Source organism: Entelurus aequoreus, linkage group LG16, assembly GCF_033978785.1.
Source record: "Entelurus aequoreus isolate RoL-2023_Sb linkage group LG16, RoL_Eaeq_v1.1, whole genome shotgun sequence".
Lineage (NCBI taxonomy): Eukaryota > Metazoa > Chordata > Actinopteri > Syngnathiformes > Syngnathidae > Entelurus > Entelurus aequoreus.
This window is the reverse complement of record NC_084746.1, coordinates 29,875,124-29,896,407: the sequence shown is the minus strand read 5'-3', so window position 1 is coordinate 29,896,407 and position 21,284 is coordinate 29,875,124. Positions and strand designations below refer to the sequence as shown.

At 40.6% G+C, this 21,284-nt stretch overlaps 1 protein-coding gene across 8 annotated transcripts in view; it reads left to right on the top strand.

Annotated features, from left to right (window-relative positions):
• kif1ab (kinesin family member 1Ab) overlaps positions 1–14,726 on the top strand; it is a 72,537-nt gene extending 57,811 nt beyond the window's left edge. For all 8 annotated transcript variants that reach the window (XM_062022583.1, XM_062022581.1, XM_062022577.1 and 5 more), the window contains 6 exons: positions 62–133; positions 2,868–2,977; positions 9,047–9,166; positions 9,247–9,439; positions 9,516–9,634; positions 14,358–14,726. In XM_062022583.1, coding sequence (XP_061878567.1) covers positions 62–133; positions 2,868–2,977; positions 9,047–9,166; positions 9,247–9,439; positions 9,516–9,634; positions 14,358–14,415 — 672 coding nt within the window. In that variant the 3' untranslated portion in view covers positions 14,416–14,726. The remainder of the gene's footprint in view (positions 1–61; positions 134–2,867; positions 2,978–9,046; positions 9,167–9,246; positions 9,440–9,515; positions 9,635–14,357) is intronic.
• Positions 14,727–21,284: the final 6,558 nt, after the last annotated feature.

Here is a 21,284-nt window from a genome sequence, read left to right as displayed (position 1 = left end):
CCAGGTAGATAGTAGTTATGATCTACAATATTGTTTGAAATAACTCTTCTTTTCCTTACAGTGTCTGCGTCTGCTGATGCACACCTTCAACAGGGACTACAGCCAGGTGAGCAGCAGTGCCAGTGAGAGCAAGGTGAGCCCCAGCCCAAAACCTTAAATCCGGCTAGTAATTCCCTTAGTAACCAAGCCCTGCTCTCCATTAGATCAGTTTATTCATCGCATATTGTTTTCTTTTTCTTTACTTTTTTTTATCAGTCTTTTAACAGAATCATTCTATCCCAGGGGTGCCCAACGTGGGACTCGGTGGCCAAATTTGGCCCGTCGAATGGTTTGGTTAGGCCCGCCAAAAGATGGCTTCCCAAAATAAATATATTCTTACTGACCTCTTTTAAATTGATCCGATATTGATATTGGTCTGATCTCAGCAAAAACCCAGGTCTGTGGCGAAGCATTTAAAATCCCTGAATTAAGCTCTGATACAAAAAGTCTTAAAAATGTGTTTATTTGAGCAAAACTGTACTACCAGTTACCATCTAAATGTCCTCCAATAAGCTCACAAGGCTGATCTTTTCTTGTATTTTAGTCATTTACAAAAGGTGAACATAGTAGGTTATATGCGAGCAACAACTAGCAGCTACGCAACAGCTAAGCACATAATAGCACACATGCTCGACATACTGTACATACTGAGTGTCCTTAATTGGACAATGATGCATTCTAAAACGTACTATTTGTCAATATAAACAAATATCACATAATTATAGTTGATTATCACTTACAGATATAGAGTCTCCAATGCACAAGTGTATTAGGTAGTATTTAAGTAAGAAACGTTTCCGCATCATTCAGCTTACTGCGTCATTAGGTGTCGCTGAAAAAAAGCCAATTACCACTCCACTCCAAATTAAAGATGGCATAATTCCAGACATTTAATAATACAATTGGTGTGTTTTTGTTTTTTATTTCTGTCCATTCCAGCCACATGGGAAAATAATATTGTTGATGTAGATGCCTATACAGTATATGCTGTACAGACTTACTTTACAGAAAATAATTGTGGGATACTTCTCTTCTTGCATTATTTTTGTTTAACTTTATTAAATATTCGGATATATTTAGTGTTTAGCGCAACCGGACCGGAGCAGGAGGGGTTAGAAAGAAGAAAAAAGGAGACAGTGAAGGGAATTGTGGGGCACAAGAGGAAAAAGACAAAAAAAAAAAAATGACATCAGCAGATACAGTATACACAAATATAATACCAGTACTCATAAAACTAATTAGTGAAGTAAACAGTAATAATACGGAATGGACAAATATTAATTTTACACTATAATTGGAACAATAATATTAATGGTAATAATTATATAATAACTGTTTCCAAAAAACAATTACCACTTAACTTCAACTTAAAGACAGCGATGTCAGTTATATTTATATAGCATTTTTCTCTAGTGACTCAAAGCGCTTTACACATAGTAAAACCCGTTATATAAGTTACATTTAAACCAGTGTGTGTGGCACTGGGAGCAGGTGGGTAAAGCATCTTGCCCAAGGACACTACGGCAGTGACTATGATGGCGGAAGCGGGGATCAAATCTGGAACCCTCAAGTCGCAGGCACGGCCGCTCTACCAACCGAGCCACTCCGCAATGTCCTCTCCAGACGGTTTATAGCAACTAAGTATTTTTTTCCTACCGCTGTTCTCTTAAACTGACTTTACTTGATGAAGCATTTCTAAAATTCCACTATACAAAGTGATGGATGATTAGATTAGATTTCTTTATTTGTACCCACAGATAAATTTGGCTAGCAGTGAGAAACGTTCATACAAGACAATATAATAGATACGTAAAAAACAGTAAAATAGCCACACAATTTGTCATGGTCCCTATCATCATCCTATGCTGCCTCATAACGTGCATCTGGTATGTAAAGTGGCTACCCTCAAATGCATGGCATAAAGTGCATAAGTGGCACTCATCATCATCAACATAATAATAATAATAATAATGGATTAGATTTATATAGCGCTTTTCTAGACACTCAAAGCGCTTCACAGAGAAGTGAGAACCCATCATTCATATTTACAACTCATTCATTCATCATTCATTCTCCGGTGTGAGCGGCACCGGGGTCAAGGGTGAAGTGTCCTGCCCAAGGACACAACGGCAGCGATTTTGGATGGTAAGAGGCGGGGAGCGAACCTGCAACCCTCAGGTTTCTGGCACGGTTGCTCTACCCACTACGCCATACCGCCCCCAAAACTAGATATGTGCCTAATAAGTATGGTTCCTGCTTATATCATGTCGAGTGAATATTGATATCAGCCAATACTCAAGGCTCCAATATCTGTTTCGTACCAGAAGTGAAAAAGTTGTATCGCGACACCCATAATGCTCACACAATTATTGATTGCATTTCTGCAAGACTAACTACTTGCCAGCAATCGTTGTTATGGAAACGGTATTGTTTACATTTAGGCTATTTGTGTTTCACACTAAAAATGGCCGTATTCATTGGTACATTTTCACTTTGGAGAAGTTTGGGCACCTCTGCTCTATCCTGTATTTGATCACCAGGATCAAAACTGGTACATCCATTGTATTGTCATTTAATGACTCTTTTTTTTTTTTTTATGTTTACCAACACCATATTGTTTGTGTAGGGACTTTTTAGCGTCCACTAACCTTACATGCTACTCCTGCACGTCCATTGTAACATGCTAACCCAACAAAAGGGGCTCTTAGACGATAGACACTGTTACTATATGGTGCTACACATTCACAAACTGTCCTCTTGAATGCTTGTGTGTTTGTCTCCTCCCGTCCCATCTGTGCTCCTCCATGCATGTCAATGTGTCTTTTAAGCTCTCTGAGATGTCCGCGTCATTGATGAGGGGGGAGTCCTGCTCCACGCTGAACACGCTCACTCCGTCCTCCACTTGCCCCTCACTGGTCGAGGGACACTACGACATCAGGTGAAAGCATAGTCAAACTACACATTTACCTAAATCTGCCCGCCACAAATACATTTGGACCATCTACCTCTTTGCCCTAGCTTATAAGCACGTTATAATGGGACTGTCCGTGAATGCAGCTTGTTGTTACATCTCTGGACAATAGGGGCGGTATGTATCATAACCAACTTTACACACCTCATACGCACTTGGGCTGCCAGAGAAAAAGAAGACTTAGCAGGAGTGGTTAGTGTTGCCAGTTTAACGCCTCTGCCGCTAAATGTAGCTAGTTCTGTACTTTAGACACTCATTTTATAAATGACTAACATCAAATCTAATGACTGGGTGTTATTGAGGCCTTTTGGAGACTCCGACTTGAAAGGTTACCGCTGTGGGCCCCTACCCTCTGCCCCCTCCAAAAGCACTTACCGTCATCCCTCGCCACGTCGCGCTTCAAATATTGTTGATTGTAGATATATATTTATGTACGTATATATGTATGTATATATATATGTATGAATATGTGTGTGTGTGTGTGTGTACACTACCGTTCAAAAGTTTGGGGTCACCCAAACAATTTTGTGGAATAGCCTTCATTTCTAAGAACAAGAATAGACTGTCGAGTTTCAGATGAAAGTTCTCTTTTTCTGGCCATTTTGAGCGTTTAATTGACCCCACAAATGTGATGCTCCAGAAACTCAATCTGCTCAAAGGAAGGTCAGTTTTGTAGCTTCTGTAACGAGCTAAACTGTTTTCAGATGTGTGAACATGATTGCACAAGGGTTTTCTAATCATCAATTAGCCTTCTGAGCCAATAAGCAAACACATTATACCATTAGAACACTGGAGTGATAGTTGCTAGAAATGGGCCTCTATACACCTATGTAGATATTGCACCAAAAACCAGACATTTGCAGCTAGAATAGTCATTTACCACATTAGCAATGTATAGAGTGTATTTCTTTAAAGTTAAGACTAGTTTAAAGTTATCTTCATTGAAAAGTACAGTTCTTTTCCTTCAAAAATAAGGACATTTCAATGTGACCCCAAACATTTGAACGGTAGTGTATATATATACTTATACAAAACCCAAAACCAGTGAAATTGGCACGTAGTGTAAATCGTAAATAAAAACAGAAAACAATGATCTGCCAAATCCTGTTCAACTTATATTCAATTGAATTGACTGCAAAGACAAGATACTTGAGGTTCGAACTGGTAAATTTTGTTATTTTTTGCAAATATTTGCTCATTTGGAATTTGATGCCTGCAACATGTTTCAAAAAAGCTGCCGCAAGTGGCAAAAAAGACTGACAACGTTGAGGAATGCTCATCAAACACTTATTTGGAACATCCCACAGGTGAACAGGCTAATTGGGAACAGGTGGGTGCCATGATTGGGTATAAAAGCAGCTTCCATGAAATGCTCAGTCATTCACAAACAACGATGGGGCTTTCACCCGTCTTAAACCCAAAACTGATGTTTTGAAAAAGACTGTTATGTATAGGGCAATCACTTACTGGAATCGACTTCCACAATATCTGGTATCAATCACCAGCATAGTGGGTTTTAAGAATAGACTAAGACAGGGGTGGGCAATTAATTTTTACCAGGGGCCGCATGAGCAACCCGAGCACTGCTGGAGGGCCACATCGACAATATTTCAATTAAATTTTGCTCAATATTATTTTTGATATATACCGTAAGATAAATAATAATAATAATAATACTTTCATTTAACCTAACTTAACTTTATACCAAAAGCACTGCTTTGGAAATCATTTGCACCCCTTTCAGAGATCACATTTAGTTCCCCTTAAACATCCTCATGTTGCACAATGAAATGTAAGCATAGGATGAAGTGTGCATTCCTGTAACTTTCTCTAGTAACAGCATTCCATGATTAATATAAATGAATTAACATTAATAATAAATGAAAGTAAAATAAGCACACGTATGACTGAGGAGTCATAGTGTAACTTTGTGTGGTGTTTGAGTTGTCCGACTTTTTAAACGCACCAGTGGTTTAGTGGTATGCGTGTTGGTGACAGATGACAAGTTGGTTTTGGCCTGGTTTGTACGGCAGAAAATGACTAGTTTTTCGAGAAAGAAGTGTTTTACTCATGTTTTTGGTGTGGTTATGGCCGAATATAAACAGTTTTGCTCAATAAAGTGATCGATATAATTCCTGGCCTCGAAGCATCTCGATAGAGGTTACAATAATTGAACGGTGTTCAATTGAACGGTGTTGACGAACACCGTTAGGGCCGCTTGTTGTCACTGTCACTCAAAGTTGCATTGCAAAATTACACAGAATAAATGTGTTTATTTTGTTTAGAATTCAGATGGGATTTGATTTGGTGCGCGGCATATACAGTATTTGCTGTGCGCAGAGGACGCTTGAGCAGTGCACAATTGCGCAGGCGCACACCTTAGAGGGAACGTTGCTTGGCAGTCCATGTCTTGTTGAAAACACGCCATTCGTCATCAACTGTTCTCTTTTTAGCGTCTCGGGTGTAAACCGTGCATCACTTGTCGCTGTGCATCTTCACTCATAGGTTACACATGGACATACGCCCATAAATAACACTTTTCAAAATAAAAGCAGCACAGTTGTATTGCGCGCACGACATAGATGTTTTTTCAACTTTATTTTGTAATTTGTGATTGCAGCTGTTCACATTCACTCACAATCACGCACGCGCATACGTCCACACGGAAGTAATACAAATAACGCTTTTCAAAACAAAAGCAGCACCGTTGTATTGCACACTCGACATAGATACTTTTTAAAATTTATTTTGTAATTTATGATTGGCCTCACGCACAATGGGCCGGATATGGCCCGCGGGCCGCAGAATGCCCAGGTCTGGACTAAGAAGAGAAGTATTGCGGAAAGAGATTATTCTAGATTGTACCTAATGTCATGACTGTTTTTATTGACTATTGACTATCTTATTGATTGTGGGACAAGCAGTAGAAAATGGATGGATGGTACTTTTTCGTCACTTATTGTTTGTCTTTGGTACACTAACGTGTATATTTTAGGCCATTGGTTCTTTGTTTTATTTTTGCAAAAATATATATATATATATTTTTATATTGCTCTTTTTATCTTTGGTATGAACATTATTATGTAAATTCGAAGTTATTATTACTTTTTTGGTTCTTTTTTGTTGCTATTTTTGTATTACAACATTTTATTATTTGATCATGTTGTACTGCATTGTAATCTTTTGTTTTGTGATTGTGTGATGTTTTTTGCCTGGACCCCAAGAAGAATAGTCTCCAATGCGGTGTAGACTAATGGGGATCCTTAATAAACTAAACTAAACTAATGATGGGGCGAGGGTCACCAGTTTGAACAAATGCGTGAGCAACTTGTCGAACAGTTTTAGAACAACATTTCTCAACGAGCTATTGCAAGGAATTTAGGGATTTCCCCATCTACGGCCTGTAATATCATCAAAAGGTTCAGGGAATCTGGAGAAATCACTGCACGTAAGCGGCAAGGCCCAAAACCAACGTTGAATGCCCGTGACCTTCGATCCCTCAGGCGATACTGCATCAAAAACCGACATCAGTGCATAAAGGATATCACCACATGGGCTCAGGAACACCTCAGAAATCCACTGTCAGTAACTACAGTCCGTCGCTACATCTGTAAATGCAAGTTAAAACTCTACTATGCAAAGCGAAAGCCATTTATCAACAACACCCAGAAACGCCGCCTGCTTCGCTGGGCCCGAGCTCATCTAAGATGGACTGATGCAAAGTGGAAGTGTTCTGTGTTCTGACGAGTCCACATTTCAAATTTTTTGGGGAAAATGTGGACGTTGTGTCCTCCGGACCAAAGAGAAAAAGAACCATCAATCCTTATCCTAGAGACCAAACCAATTAGAATGCGCTCGTAAGTATCGTGGCCACTGATTGGCTAAGCCTAATTTCATGTCGGGAGAGCTCTCTTATTGTTGAAAAACTTATTTAGAAAGCTATGAGTGTTTTTTTATTTACTGTAGGTATTAAGATACTTGATTTATAACGAATGATTCCTGCTTTGCAGAAATTAATTTGTGGTCATGTTTGGAACTAATTAACACCGATAAACGAGGGACGACTGTTGTCATTCTGCTTTTCAGTTTGTTTGTTTTTACTCACTTTTCATGTTATTCCTTTCCCCTACAGCATCCATTACAATCACATGCACATGCGTCTTGGCCAATTACGCCAATTAGACAATGAAGTCATCTAACCCCAAAAAACTAATAGATTGCAGTCCTGTGAGAAACACTGATACACAAGTTAAATAAAAATGCAGTGAGAGCCTGGCCTTTAGTTTAATTTTGAAACCATTTTCTAAAAAATCTTTATTGCATTTTTGTCAACTATTGTCCATGTTGTACTTACCAGCCAGGACACAGGCGTATTTGGCCAATTTCCTAGTTCCATTTCCAGTTCTATTGTTAGTATCACACATTTGTTTTTGGCCATTACTGCCAAACACACACCCATACCCACACCCACACCCACACCCACACCCACACCCACACACACATACACACATTCACACACACTCGCATGCACACACACGTACACTAAAAATTCCAGGCAAAAGCACCGCTGGAGTTATTCCTTTCAATGATTACCGTCATAACATCAAATACTGTGACTTGAAATATTTTAGTTTTAAGAATTGCACGTATGATCAGTGTCAGAGTTTGGTCCGCATTGCCGGCAGTAAGTCGGACACGTTTCCAGTGAGGGTTGGACTCCCCCAAGGCTGCCCTTTGTCACGATTCTGTTCATAAATTTTATGGACAGAATTTCTAGGCGCAGTCAAGGCGTTGAGGGGATCTGGTTTGGTGGCTGCAGGATTAGGTCTCTGCTTTTTGCAGATGATGTGGTCCTGATGGCTTCATCTGGCCAGGATCTTCAGCTCTCACTGGATCGTTTCTCAGCTGACTGTGAAGCGACTGGGATGACAATCAGCACCTCCAAGTCCGAGTCCATGGTTCTCGCCCGGAAAAGGGTGGAGTGCTATCTCCGGGTTGCGGAGGGGCCCCTGCCCCAAGTGGAGGAGTTGAAGTACCTCGGAGTCTTGTTCACGAGTGAGGGAAGAGTGGATTGTGAGGTCGACAGGCAGATCGGTGCGGCGTCTTCAGTAATGCGGACGATGTATCGATCCGTTGTGGTGAAGAAGGAGCTGAGCCGGAAGGCAAAGCTCTCAATTTACCGGTGGATCTACGTTCCCATCCTCACCTATGGTCATGAGCTTTGGGTTACAAGATCACGGGTACAAGCGGCCGAAATGAGTTTCCTCCGCCGGGTGGCGGGGCTCTCCCTTAGAGATAGGGTGAGAAGCTCTGCCATGCGGCTCAAAGTAAAGCCGCTGCTCCTCCACATCGAGAGGAGCCAGATGAGGTGGTTCGGGCATCTGGTCAGGATGCCACCCGAACGCCTCCCTAGGGAGGTGTTTAGGGCACGTCCAACCGGTAGGAGGCCACGGGGAAGACCCAGGACACGTTGGGAAGACTATGTCTCCCGGCTGGCCTGGGAACGCCTCAGGATCCCCCGGTAAGAGCTGGACGAAGTGGCTTGGGAGATGGAAGTCTGGGCTTCCCTGCTTAGGCTGCTGCCCCCGCGACTCGACCTCGGATAAGCGGAAGAAGATGGATGGATGGATGGATGGAATTGAACGCCCTTTGGATACTATTTCACATATTTGCTGAATTCTTGATTTGGATTATTATTACAGATTGAAATAAAGAAATCAGTAATTTATGAAATGACTAAATAATGAAATCTAATTGGACATAAGATAAATGAAGGACACATGTATGTTTTCATTCCAATTATAATTAATTAATGACACAATTAAGTATTTATTCAAAAATGTAAATATTTATTTAATTTTGTTCCATTTGACCCTCCATAATAAACAGCTTGTTTGTGCAATTATTGGATTGCATGAAAGTATTTGTTTGTATTTAACACTTATACCATGTCCAATGTACATTTGTAACTACATATAGGTTGAGCATTGATACATTCTTGTTTTATATAATAAATTGTTCATGTTTATGTTGTAGACACACTGAGCCCGGTTCAGGAGCATCCACCCCTGATCTGGACCCGTTCAGCCCAGTGGACAGAAAGAAGACTCTCAAAAGCTGCAGCTTTGTTCCCGATATACAAGAGATCCGAGTCAGGTGGGGATTACCACGCGCATCTTTAAATGTTTATGTGGCTAAAGGTTTCATTTAAATGTGACCCATCATCTTGTCATCAGCCCCATCGTGTCAAAGAAGGGCTACCTGCACTTCCTGGAGCCGCACACCAGCGGCTGGGTCAAACGCTACGTGGTGGTGCGCCGGCCCTACGTTTACCTTTATCGCAGCGAGAGAGACAACGTGGAGCGAGCCGTCATCAACCTGTCGTCGGCCAAGGTGGAATACAGTGAAGACAAACAGACCTTGCTGCGGGTACGAGCAAAGCGTCACACGATTCCTGCCGTTTATTTGACAGAAGTACCACCTCTGCACTGCGTCTTGTTTGCAGACCCCAAACACGTTCACCGTGTGCACCGACCATCGTGGGATACTGCTACAAGCCAACAATGACAAAGAGATGCATGACTGGCTTTATGCCTTCAATCCTTTGTTGGCGGGTACCATTAGGTGAGTACAGAAAGAACAACTTAACCAACGTTAATTTAAAAAAACAACAACATAAATCTCAATTAGCCAAATATTATTGTATACACTGCAATGTTCATTTTATTCCCCTTATTAGACTGATGAGAACTTTTACAAGCTTACTTTTACTATAGAATGTTAGGTGACCCTGCATAATGTATTGTTCTTTACGTACCTGGGCTGGCTCTAATTATTCAGATACTTTATATAATTACATTTATAATATTATTTCATCATTATCATGCTTCTATATACTTTTAATGATGAGAGATATAAGATGAATAAGATGTGAAATAAAAGTATTGATTTGAATGTGTTGAAATTCTATTGCATCTTCATTCTGACTATACATGTTTATTATTTTCATCATTCATTATATATGTTCCTAATATTTTTGACCAATGTAAATGTCGCTGAGATGTGTAATATAAATAATTAATTAATTTTTGTAACATTTAAATACATCCTTATAGATTAAAAAATTAAAAAATATTTTTCTAGTTATCGTATTTATTAAAATATATGCGCAATAACCGTCTATTGATTTAAAGGTTACAGGGTGCATGGTTAAATCGTATTCAATTGTTTGTATTGTTTTAATACATAGTACTAGATTTTTTAAAATGGATATTTCCAGTTGTTACACTTTTTTAAATATATGTGCAGTATTATTATATTTTTTTAGAATTTAAGTTTGCATGGTAAATGGTTAAATATTATTACCATCCATCCATCCATCCATCTTCTTCCGCTTATCCGAGGTCGGGTCGCGGGGGCAGCAGCTTAAGCAGGGAAGCCCAGACTTCCCTCTCCCCAGCCACTTCGTCCAGCGCCTCCCGGGGGATCCCGAGGCGTTCCCAGGCCAGCCGGGAGACATAGTCTTCCCAACGTGTCCTGGGTCTTCCCCGTGGCCTCCTACCGGTCGGACGTGCCCTAAACACCTCCCTAGGGAGGCGTTCGGGTGGCATCCTGACCAGATGCCCGAACCACTTCATCTGGCTCCTCTCGATGTGGAGGAGCAGCGGCTTTACTTTGAGCTCCCCCCGGATGGCAGAGCTTCTCACCCTATCTCTAAGGGAGAGCCCCGCCACCCGGCGGAGGAAACTCATTTCGGCCGCTTGTACCCGTGATCTTGTCCTTTCGGTCATAACCCAAAGCTCATGACCATAGGTGAGGATGGGAACGTAGATCGACCGGTAAATTGAGAGCTTTGCCTTCCGGCTCAGCTCCTTCTTCACCACAACGGATCGATACAGCGTCCGCATTACTGAAGACGCCGCACCGATCCGCCTGTCGATCTCACGATCCACTCTTCCCTCACTCGTGAACAAGACTCCGAGGTACTTGAACTCCTCCACTTGGAGCAGGGTCTCCTCCGCAACCCGGAGATGGCACTCCACCCTTTTCCGGGCGAGAACCATGGATTCGGACTTGGAGGTGCTGATTCTCATCCCAGTCGCTTCACACTCAGCTGCGAACCGATCCAGCGAGAGCTGAAGATCCTGGCCAGATGAAGCCATCAGGACCACATCATCTGCAAAAAGCAGAGACCTAATCCTGCAGCCACCAAACCAGATCCCCTCAACACCTTGACTGCGCCTAGAAATTCTGTCCATAAAAGTTATGAACAGAATCGGTGACAAAGGGCAGCCTTGGCGGAGTCCAACTCTCACTGGAAACGTGTCCGACTTACTGCCGGCAATGCGGACCAAACTCTGGCACTGATCATACAGGGAGCGGACCGCCACAATCAGACAGTCCGATACCCCATACTCTCTGAGCACTCCCCACAGGACTTCCCGAGGGACACGGTCGAATGCCTTCTCCAAGTCCACAAAACACATGTAGACTGGTTGGGCAAACTCCCATGCACCCTCAAGGACCCTGCCGAGAGTATAGAGCTGGTCCACAGTTCCACGACCAGGACGAAAACCACACTGTTCCTCCTGAATCCGAGGTTCGACTATCCGGCGTAGCCTCCTCTCCAGCACATCTGAATAGACCTTACCGGGAAGGCTGAGGAGTGTGATCCCACGATAGTTGGAACACAACCTCCGGTTCCCCTTCTTAAAGAGAGGAACCACCACCCCGGTCTGCCAATCCAGAGGTACCGCCCCCGATGTCCACGCGATGCTGCAGAGTCTTGTCAATCAAGACAGCCCCACAGCATCCAGAGCCTTAAGGAACTCCGGGCGGATCTCATCCACCCCCGGGGCCTTGCCACCGAGGAGCTTTTAACTACCTCAGCAACCTCAGCCCCAGAAATAGGAGAGCCCACCACAGATTCCCCAGGCACTGCTTCCTCATAGGAAGACGTGTTGGTGGGATTGAGGAGGTCTTCGAAGTATTCCCTCCACCGATCCACAACATCCGCAGTCGAGGCCAGCAGAACACCATCCTCACCATACAGGGTGTTGATAGTGCACTGCTTCCCCTTCCTGAGGCGGCGGATGGTGGTCCAGAATCGCTTCGAAGCCGTCCGGAAGTCGTTTTCCATGGCTTCCCCGAACTCCTCCCATGTCCGAGTTTTTGCCTCTGCGACCGCCGAAGCCGCACACCGCTTGGCCTGTCGGTACCTGTCCGCTGCCTCAGGAGTCCTTTGAGCCAAAAGAACCCGATAGGACTCCTTCTTCAGCTTGACGGCATCCCTCACCGCCGGTGTCCACCAACGGGTTCTAGGATTACCGCCACGACAGGCACCAACTACCTTGCGGCCACAGCTCCAATCAGCCGCCTCGACAATAGAGGTGCGGAACACGGTCCATTCGGACTCAATGTCCAGCACCTCCCTCGTGACATGTTCAAAGTTCTTCCTGAGGTGGGAATTGAAACTCTCTCTGACAGGAGAGTCTGCCAGACGTTCCCAGCAAACCCTCACAATGCGTTTGGGCCTGCCAGGTCTGTCCGGCATCCTCCCCCACCATCGCAGCCAACTCACCACCAGGTGGTGATCGGTAGAAAGCGCCGCCCCTCTCTTCACCCGAGTGTCCAAAACATGAGGCCGCAAATCCGACGACACAACTACAAAGTCGATCATGGAACTGCGGCCTAGGGTGTCCTGGTGCCAAGTGCACATATGGACACCCTTATGTTTGAACATGGTGTTTGTTATGGACAATCTGTGACGGGCACAAAAGTCCAATAACAAAACACCGCTCGGGTTCAGATCCGGGCAGCCATTCTTCCCAATCACGCCTCTCCAGGTTTCACTGTCGCTGCCAACATGAGCGTTGAAGTCCCCCAGTAGAACGAGGGAATCACCAGGGGGAGCACTCTCTAGTACTCCCTCGAGTGAATCCAAAAAGGGTGGGTAATCTGAGCTGCGGTTTGGCGCGTAAGCGCAAACCACAGTCAGGACCCGTTCCCCCACCCGAAGGCGGAGGGAAGCTACCCTCTCGTCCACCGGGTTGAACTCCAACATGCAGGCTCTGAGGCGGGGGGCAACAAGAATTGCCACCCCAGCCCGTCGCCTCTCACTGCCGGCAACGCCAGAGTAGAAGAGAGTCCAGCCCCTCTCGAGAGAACTGGTTCCAGAGCCCTTGCTGTGCGTCGAAGTGAGTCCGACTATGTCTAGTCGGAACTTCTCCACCTCGCGCACTAGCTCAGGCTCCTTTCCCCCCAGCGAGGTGACGTTCCACGTCCCAAGAGCTAGCTTCTGTAGCCGAGGATCGGACCGCCAAGTGCCCTGCCTTCGGCTGCCGCCCAGCTCACATCGCACCCGACCTAATATTATTACATCTTATATAAAATTTTAATGCATGGTTCCAGATTTTCTAAAATTATATTTTCTGTTATCGTATTTATTAGAATACCAGTTTATGCGCAATATAAACATTTATTGATTTAAGTGAAATTTACATTTTAATGTATATTCTAACTATATATTGTTAGTAAATTATGGTGGATGGCTTGGTATTATTTATCCATCCATCCATTTTCTACCGCTTATTCCCTTCGGGGTCGCGGGGGGCGCTGGAGCCTATCTCAGCTACAATCGGGCGGAAAGCAGGGTACACCCTGGACATGTTTAAATATTTGTATTTGCATTATTTAATGTTATCTTGCTATAAAATGTGTAATATTTTAAATACTTTATTTTTATTTTAAAAAGTGTGTAATATCCAGTAAATATTTAGTTTTAGTAAACCACATTGGGTGGTTTGGTATTATTTACTGTATATGTTTATGTATGTGTAATATTAGCATTATTTGATCAATTTTTTATAGTATGTGCATTATTTTAAATAGTCTATAATATACCGTCTAAATACAGGTATTATGTGCTATATTTAAAACATTTATGTGCATTATATTATTTCAATTATATATATTGTTAGTAAACCACACTAATGTTAGTAAGCCACCCACACTGGTTTGAATGTTACTTAGTTAATGGGTTTCACTATGCAAAGCGCTTTGAGGCACCGGAGAAAAGCGCTATATAAATATAATTCACTTCACAGTGGAAGTATAATATATATGTTGATGTCCTATAATATTAGCATTATTTCATATTACTTTTTGATAATATGTGTAATATTTTTTAATAGTTTATATTTTCCATATGTATGTGTAATACTAGCATTTATTGATTGAGGTTCCTGACTATATACTGTACATTTATCAAACAGTGGTTGACCAAATGCCATTATATTAAAAATAATATTCATATGTTTTTTTGTGTGTGTGTGTGTTTTTTCCGCAGGTCCAAACTCTCAAGAAGAAAGTCTCTCCAGTCAGTACCGGTTGCCCAGAGGATGTAAGAATAAAAGGGGCCTATAGTGACAAATGATCTACTGTACACACCCACGCATACACACACACACACACAAATGGTACAAATCACTCGCCTACCCCACCAACCACATAAATACACTTCTACATAAAGCAACATTGAAATAACCTATATACACGCACACACACACACACACACACACACACACACACACACACACACACACACACACACACACACACACACACACACACACACACACACATATATATATGTGTGTATATACTGTATATGTGTGTGTATATATATGGGTATGTTACGTATATATTAATAAATATTTATATATAAATATATATACATATATACACAAATATGTATGTATATAAATGTATATATATATATATATATATATACATACACACATCTACACAAATATAAATATATATATATATATATATATATATATATATATATATATATATATATATATATATATATATATATATATATATATATATATATATATATATATATATATATATGTGTGTGTATATATATATATATATATATATATATATATATATATATATATATATATATATATATATATATATATATATATATATATATATATATATATATATATATATATATATATATATATATATATATATATATATATATATATATACCCATCACTCAATAGTTAACTGTTAACAAGCCTGCATGGTGACCAAGCAGTGTGTATTCATATCCATGTACCTCCTGTAATCCTCCAGTTATTGTCGTTAAACTGACACAAGCCACATCCATTTCTACACAGCGCCACCCAGTGGGGGGGAAGGTTTCTCTGCGTTTTAAGTGCAGGGATGCCAGTCTGAGTATTGTGCTGTTCTTACTTCCCTGTGGAGAGAACACGTGTCATTTTAAGTAGCATGCAGCATTATTAAGGTCTACTCTCCTTTTGTTTTGTTGTTTATCTGAAGCTGAATATGAGCGAAAACACTATTGCCTTCACAAAAAAAAAAAACATCCCTTCTGTATATTATTAATTGTTGCGTTATACTTTTATTTACTCGTGAATAACTGACCAATTTTGTTGCACAGCACTTATGACCCTCGTTGAGTTAATGTGTTGCATCATTCACTTGGTTGTTGTATAACCAAAGCCTTGTTTTTATTATGTGACCAAACCTGCGCCGCCGTAAGGATCCGATTTAAAGACCCAACAGACATGTTTAAACCTCTATACTGGTATTGGTATACGTGTGAATATGGTGAGTTATGTGTATAAATTGTATTTCACGCCCAGGTGCAGGAGATGAATGAAAACAAAAGAATAACTGCATCAATTGGAGGAATGTTTGCAATGATGTAAAGGTAACTTTCGTACTTAAAGACAAATAAGTTGAGCATGAGCATCGAATGCTCGATTCAGATTGACATTTTTATGACCTGCATTTTCTCGCATTTTTCAGACCTTTAACATGCATGAGAATTTACCAAAGTTTGCAAGCGCATCAGACTTGGTGAAACATTTTATATTTCAGCATTGTGTTGACAGTTTCCTAGATTGTCACGAAATTATGTCATGGCAGGACGCCGGAAAAAGTTTTAAAAAGCCCATGTTTGAAATCAAAGATGGCCATTTTGGTTTAAAAAGACCATTTGGAGCTAAAAACCTAACCCAGGGATATTCAACTCAATTGTTATGGGGGCCACATTTCCAGAAAGCTAAGGACTGGGGATGACACTGTTTGTCTTATTTTTTATATTCTGGAGAACCAGCGTCCTCTACAGTAAACATTTGAGTTTGTTCTATTAATTTTGTCAAGAGTTACAAGAACACTGCTGTTTTTAAGGACTTTCTGCATAAAAGCTAGTCAAAAATGATCTCTATGACAGCACTCTAGTGTTTTTAAGAATCCGCTGCAAAAATGTGAGCCTCTTTCAACATTTTTTAACCAAAACAAACCAGTTGAATAGCCCGAATTGGGAAAAAGAGAAGACCTAAAACAGAACCTTGATGAACACCTGCAGTATAACTAAAGAAGTTGAACTAATGACTACTAATGGGGTCGGCAACCAAAAACGTTGAAAGAGCCATATTGGACCAAAAACACAAAAAACAAATCTGTCTGGAGCCGCAAAAATGAAACACTGTATATAAGTCTTATAATGAAGGCAACACATGACGTAAGTGTCTATATTAGCTATAATAGCCTACTATCAAAATGACTGTGTTGCAGGCTGAAGCAAATCTTCGTTGACAGAAATGTTGAAATTTAATATTTATTCTACACATTTTTACAACATTAGAAACCATTAGTAAATCAGAGGCTACTAAGAAGGTGAGATAACTCCTGGAATATGACTGGCTTTTAATGGCCAAAGGTATAGATGTGTGTGTCCAACTTAAAGGAAACGGCAGGCTGTCTTCTTATAATAGATTTGTTACAATCTTTGGCAAGCTAGGTAACGTTTGCTGTGGTCTGGAACAACATGGCACACAAACAACTATCTGAAATGCAGCCAATATAACATACTGATAATGTGTCATGAGACATGCAAAACTAAATTATATACAAAGAGGATAAAAGTAAAGGATATTAAATGAGCTCAAATATACCTACAAATGAGGCATTATGATGCATTATATACTTACAGCTAGCCTAAATAGCATGTTAGCATTGATTAGCTTTCAGTCATGCATTGACCAGGTATGCCTGATTAGCACTCCGACAAGTCAATAACATCAACAAAGCGCACCTTTGTGCATTCACGCACAGCATAAAACGTTTGGTGGACAAAATGAGACAAATAAGGAGTGGAAGATTTTACATGTAAACAAACAGTCCACTCTATGGTGAGTTCAAGAACCGCCGAAATTAGTAGGACAAAACGATGTTCGCCAAATACTCTCATCAGTGAAGCATACACACAAACATATTAAACCCATCTTTTTCCATTTTCAATCATTTTTAAAAAATGCTCCAGGGAGCCACTAAGGCGGCACTAAAGAGCTGCGGGTTGCTGACCCCCGGACTACTGATTGAGGTAAATAAGCTCCACCAACACCTTAGTTATATAAATCACATGGCAAACCAAAAAATGTAAGAGGACTTAAAGCGGTGCCTTGAGGAACGCCTCAGTTATGTAAATCACAAGTTTGGATTCTAGTGTTCTTTGTTTGCAAGCTAAGTTAGAATGTCAATGCAAGGACCTGCCAATGTGTTCACACTGGTCCAAGTTCCTTTATATAACAGGAACAGGCTGGTGTTTTGGGGAATTTGCTGCAAAAATGTTTCTCCCAAGTTTTGAACCGGGCAGGTATGGTTTCATTCCCAGGCCGGAATAGTTGAATAGCCCTGTTTGAGGTACTTTGACCAAATGAGCCCTAATTTCAATCAGGGATAATCAAATAATTGGTGATGATAAATTGTGAAGGGTTCTATGCTGTCTCATAAGATGTTGGAGGAACTGCTCCACAAAGTCCGACTTCTCCACTATGACACCCTAAATAGTTCTGTATGTCCCTTCTTCACTCAATCACGGTGGCATCTAATCTAATCGTTGCTAGCCCCATCGGCTCGCCGAAACCCTGATTTGCGTTGGGATGCCGTACTGTTTTTTTGTTGACCAACCGTGACTTTCCTAGTTGTGCGTGAATACTTTCGACATTTTCCTGTGACAGCTTATAAGGATGAGGTCATTTCCCCACTGGTAGCAACATAAAGGAGATCCAAATGGACCTGTACTGACTTGTAATGCGTGAGCCTGTCCCTTAATGAGCATTTAGTAACTATTTCAAACAAAAACATCGTGATCCCCCTTTCTGTGAATTGGTGGCGTTTGAATAACAAAATGTAGAGTGCGACACAATGTAAGGCTTCATAGGTTTATTATGACGTCTACTGTAAGCAATTTATCATGACGTCACGTTTCACAGTTTTGTTTGAAACCCTGTCTCGTTGCTTTTTTTTTTTTCCGTTCGCAAGAATTCCTACTAAATTCTGCTGAGATCATTAAAAAGAGGGCAGGTCCATGCACCAGCTAGTTTATCCACCGCCTCTTTTCATGTGCAAGTATGTAAAGCAGGGATCCCCAAACTACGGCCCGCGGGCCGGATACGGCCCCCCAGCGTCCAAAATCCGGCCCGCGGGAAATTCCAAGTTAAAAAAAAATAAATATATATATATATATACCGTATATTACCAAATAGACGCCCTTGTGCAAATAGACGCCCTTGTCCTAATAGTCGCCCGGGGTCTGAGCCCATTTTTGTGAATTAACAGCCTCTTCCTAATAAACGCCTATGTCCAAATAGCCGCCCATTGGGCTGTTATTTGCATAATTTAGATTAAAATCATATTGATTTAATTTTCATTTAAACCCAATTTATAAGCTAAAAGAAAAAGCAAAGGTGCAATAATTCTGGTCATTACGGTAACAGCAGACGTCACGTGGGATCTGGGTAATCAACATATTACAATAGGTCACCGCATATAGCGTAACACACAACAAACCCACGAGGAAAAGTTTCAACATGGCAAGCAACAGTAGCAGTGAGTTGAATGAACAGGATACCGGTACACCACAACTGATGGACGGAATACTTTAAGGGGGAAGAGAGAGAAAGTTTGACTTGACTTAAAGTTCAAGCTAGCGATTGTGAAGTATGCGCAGCAGAATTCTGGTTTGGCAGCGGCCAGGCAGTTTAACGTTGACCCAAAAACGTGTACGAGAATGGAAACAAAAAAAGGGAGAACTACTATCTCAGTCGGCAATCGATGGAGAAACGCCGCCCCCCCCCCCCCCCCCCCCCCCGGATGGAGGTAGGAAGAAAGTGAGCGACGAGCTTGATGCTAATTTGTGTCAGTGGATACATCACGTCGTGGACTGAACCACCGTGTGTCCCGCAAAATGATCAGCATTAAGGCAAAGGAGTTGTATGTCACCGCGAGTGACACGAGAGACACCGGGGTGGTGTTTGGTGCAACAAGTGGCTGGCTTAATCGTGTGTGTGTGTGTGTGTGTGTGTGTGTGTGTGTTGTGTGTGTGTGTGTGTGTGTGTGTGTGTGTGTGTGTGTGTGTGTGTGTGTGTGTGTCCGTGTCCGTGTCCGTGTCCGTGTCGCAAACAGTAGCCATAGCTGGATGTTGCTTTCTGGTATCCTACAAGGTGTGTGGGCTGATGGGAGTGAGGACCAGCTCATTTACTGCTTCAAGGAGGGACAGCCATGTCAGGCAGGCAGAGAGATGCTGTTGAGGGCTAGACAGCAGGCTGCTGCTGTGGTTCAGGAAGAGGAGGAGAGTGATGAGGAACAGCAGTTCCTCAATGAACTTGTAATTGAAAAGGAGGATGATGATGAGGGGGGTGAGGGAGAGGAGGAGGAGAAGGAGGATGATGAGTGGGGTTGAGTTGCATTTGGGGTTGCGTTTGCTGCAGTATTATTGTTTTGATGGTTTTATAGAGTACTTGGTACCATAATTGTATTTTTCCTGTATGCTGCTTTATTCAAAACGTGGAGTACTGTAGCCTTTATTTTATTTAAGTGACAGTATTATTGTTCTGTTTTGATGGTGTGTTTTTTAATACTTGAGTACTTGGTACCATAATTTTATTTTTCCCAGTAGGCTGCTTTATTTAAAAAGTGTATTTATTTTTAGTATTGGTATTCTATTTGACAATTGTTGCAGTACTGCCATGTTGAGGCCTTGTTGATCTCTTGTCTTTTGATAGTCTTGTTTTTTTGTTTGTATGTTTACAATAGCTTTTACATTTAAAATTGTTTGTACGAAAAAAAAATACTGGACAGTAACCATTGTAACCAAATAATGGCCTGGTGCAGGCTGGTGCAAAAATAAATAAAAGCCTTGTGCAAATAACCGCCCATGTCCTAATAGCCGCCCGGGGTCTGACCCCATTTTGTAAAATAAACGCCCGGGCTACTATTTGGTAATATACGGTATATATATTTTTTTTGTATTATTATTTATTTTTTTAATTTGTCCTTACTAGTCCATTTTCTACCGTCCCCTAGCCACAAATCATATTGTCTAAAAATGCATTTTACTATCGATAACGTGACTTGCAGCAAGTGCGCTCTTTAAGTCAATTAGTGCGCGAGGAATATATATGTATGAATACATATATATATATATATATATATATATATATATATATATATATATATATATATATATATATATATATATATATGTATATATATATATACTGTGTATATATATATGTATATATATATATACTGTGTATATATATATATATATATATATATATAATATATATATATATATATATATATATATATATATATATATATATATATATATATATATATATATATATATATATATATATATATATATATACACACATATATACATGGACATATACATATATACACACACACACACATTTACATACAATATATACTGTATATATATATGTGTATATATATATATATATATATATATATATATATATATATATATATATATATATATATATATATATATATATATATATATATATATATATATATACACACATATATACATGGACATATACATATATACACACACACACACATTTACATACAATATATACTGTATATATATATGTGTATATATATATATATATATATATATATATATATATATATATATATAGCGCGGCCCCCAGCCAAATTGTTTTACCCCAATGCGGCCCCGGAGTCAAAAAGTTTGGGGACCCCTGATGTAAAGTAAGCTGACATACTAAATACTATGACTTTTATAAGCTCTCATCAAAGCTCCGTCGTATATAGCCTTTAATGTAGGGTATATCGTTGCTAAGCTAAAAAGCCACATTGTTTAAAAAAAAGTCCAAATCTGCTT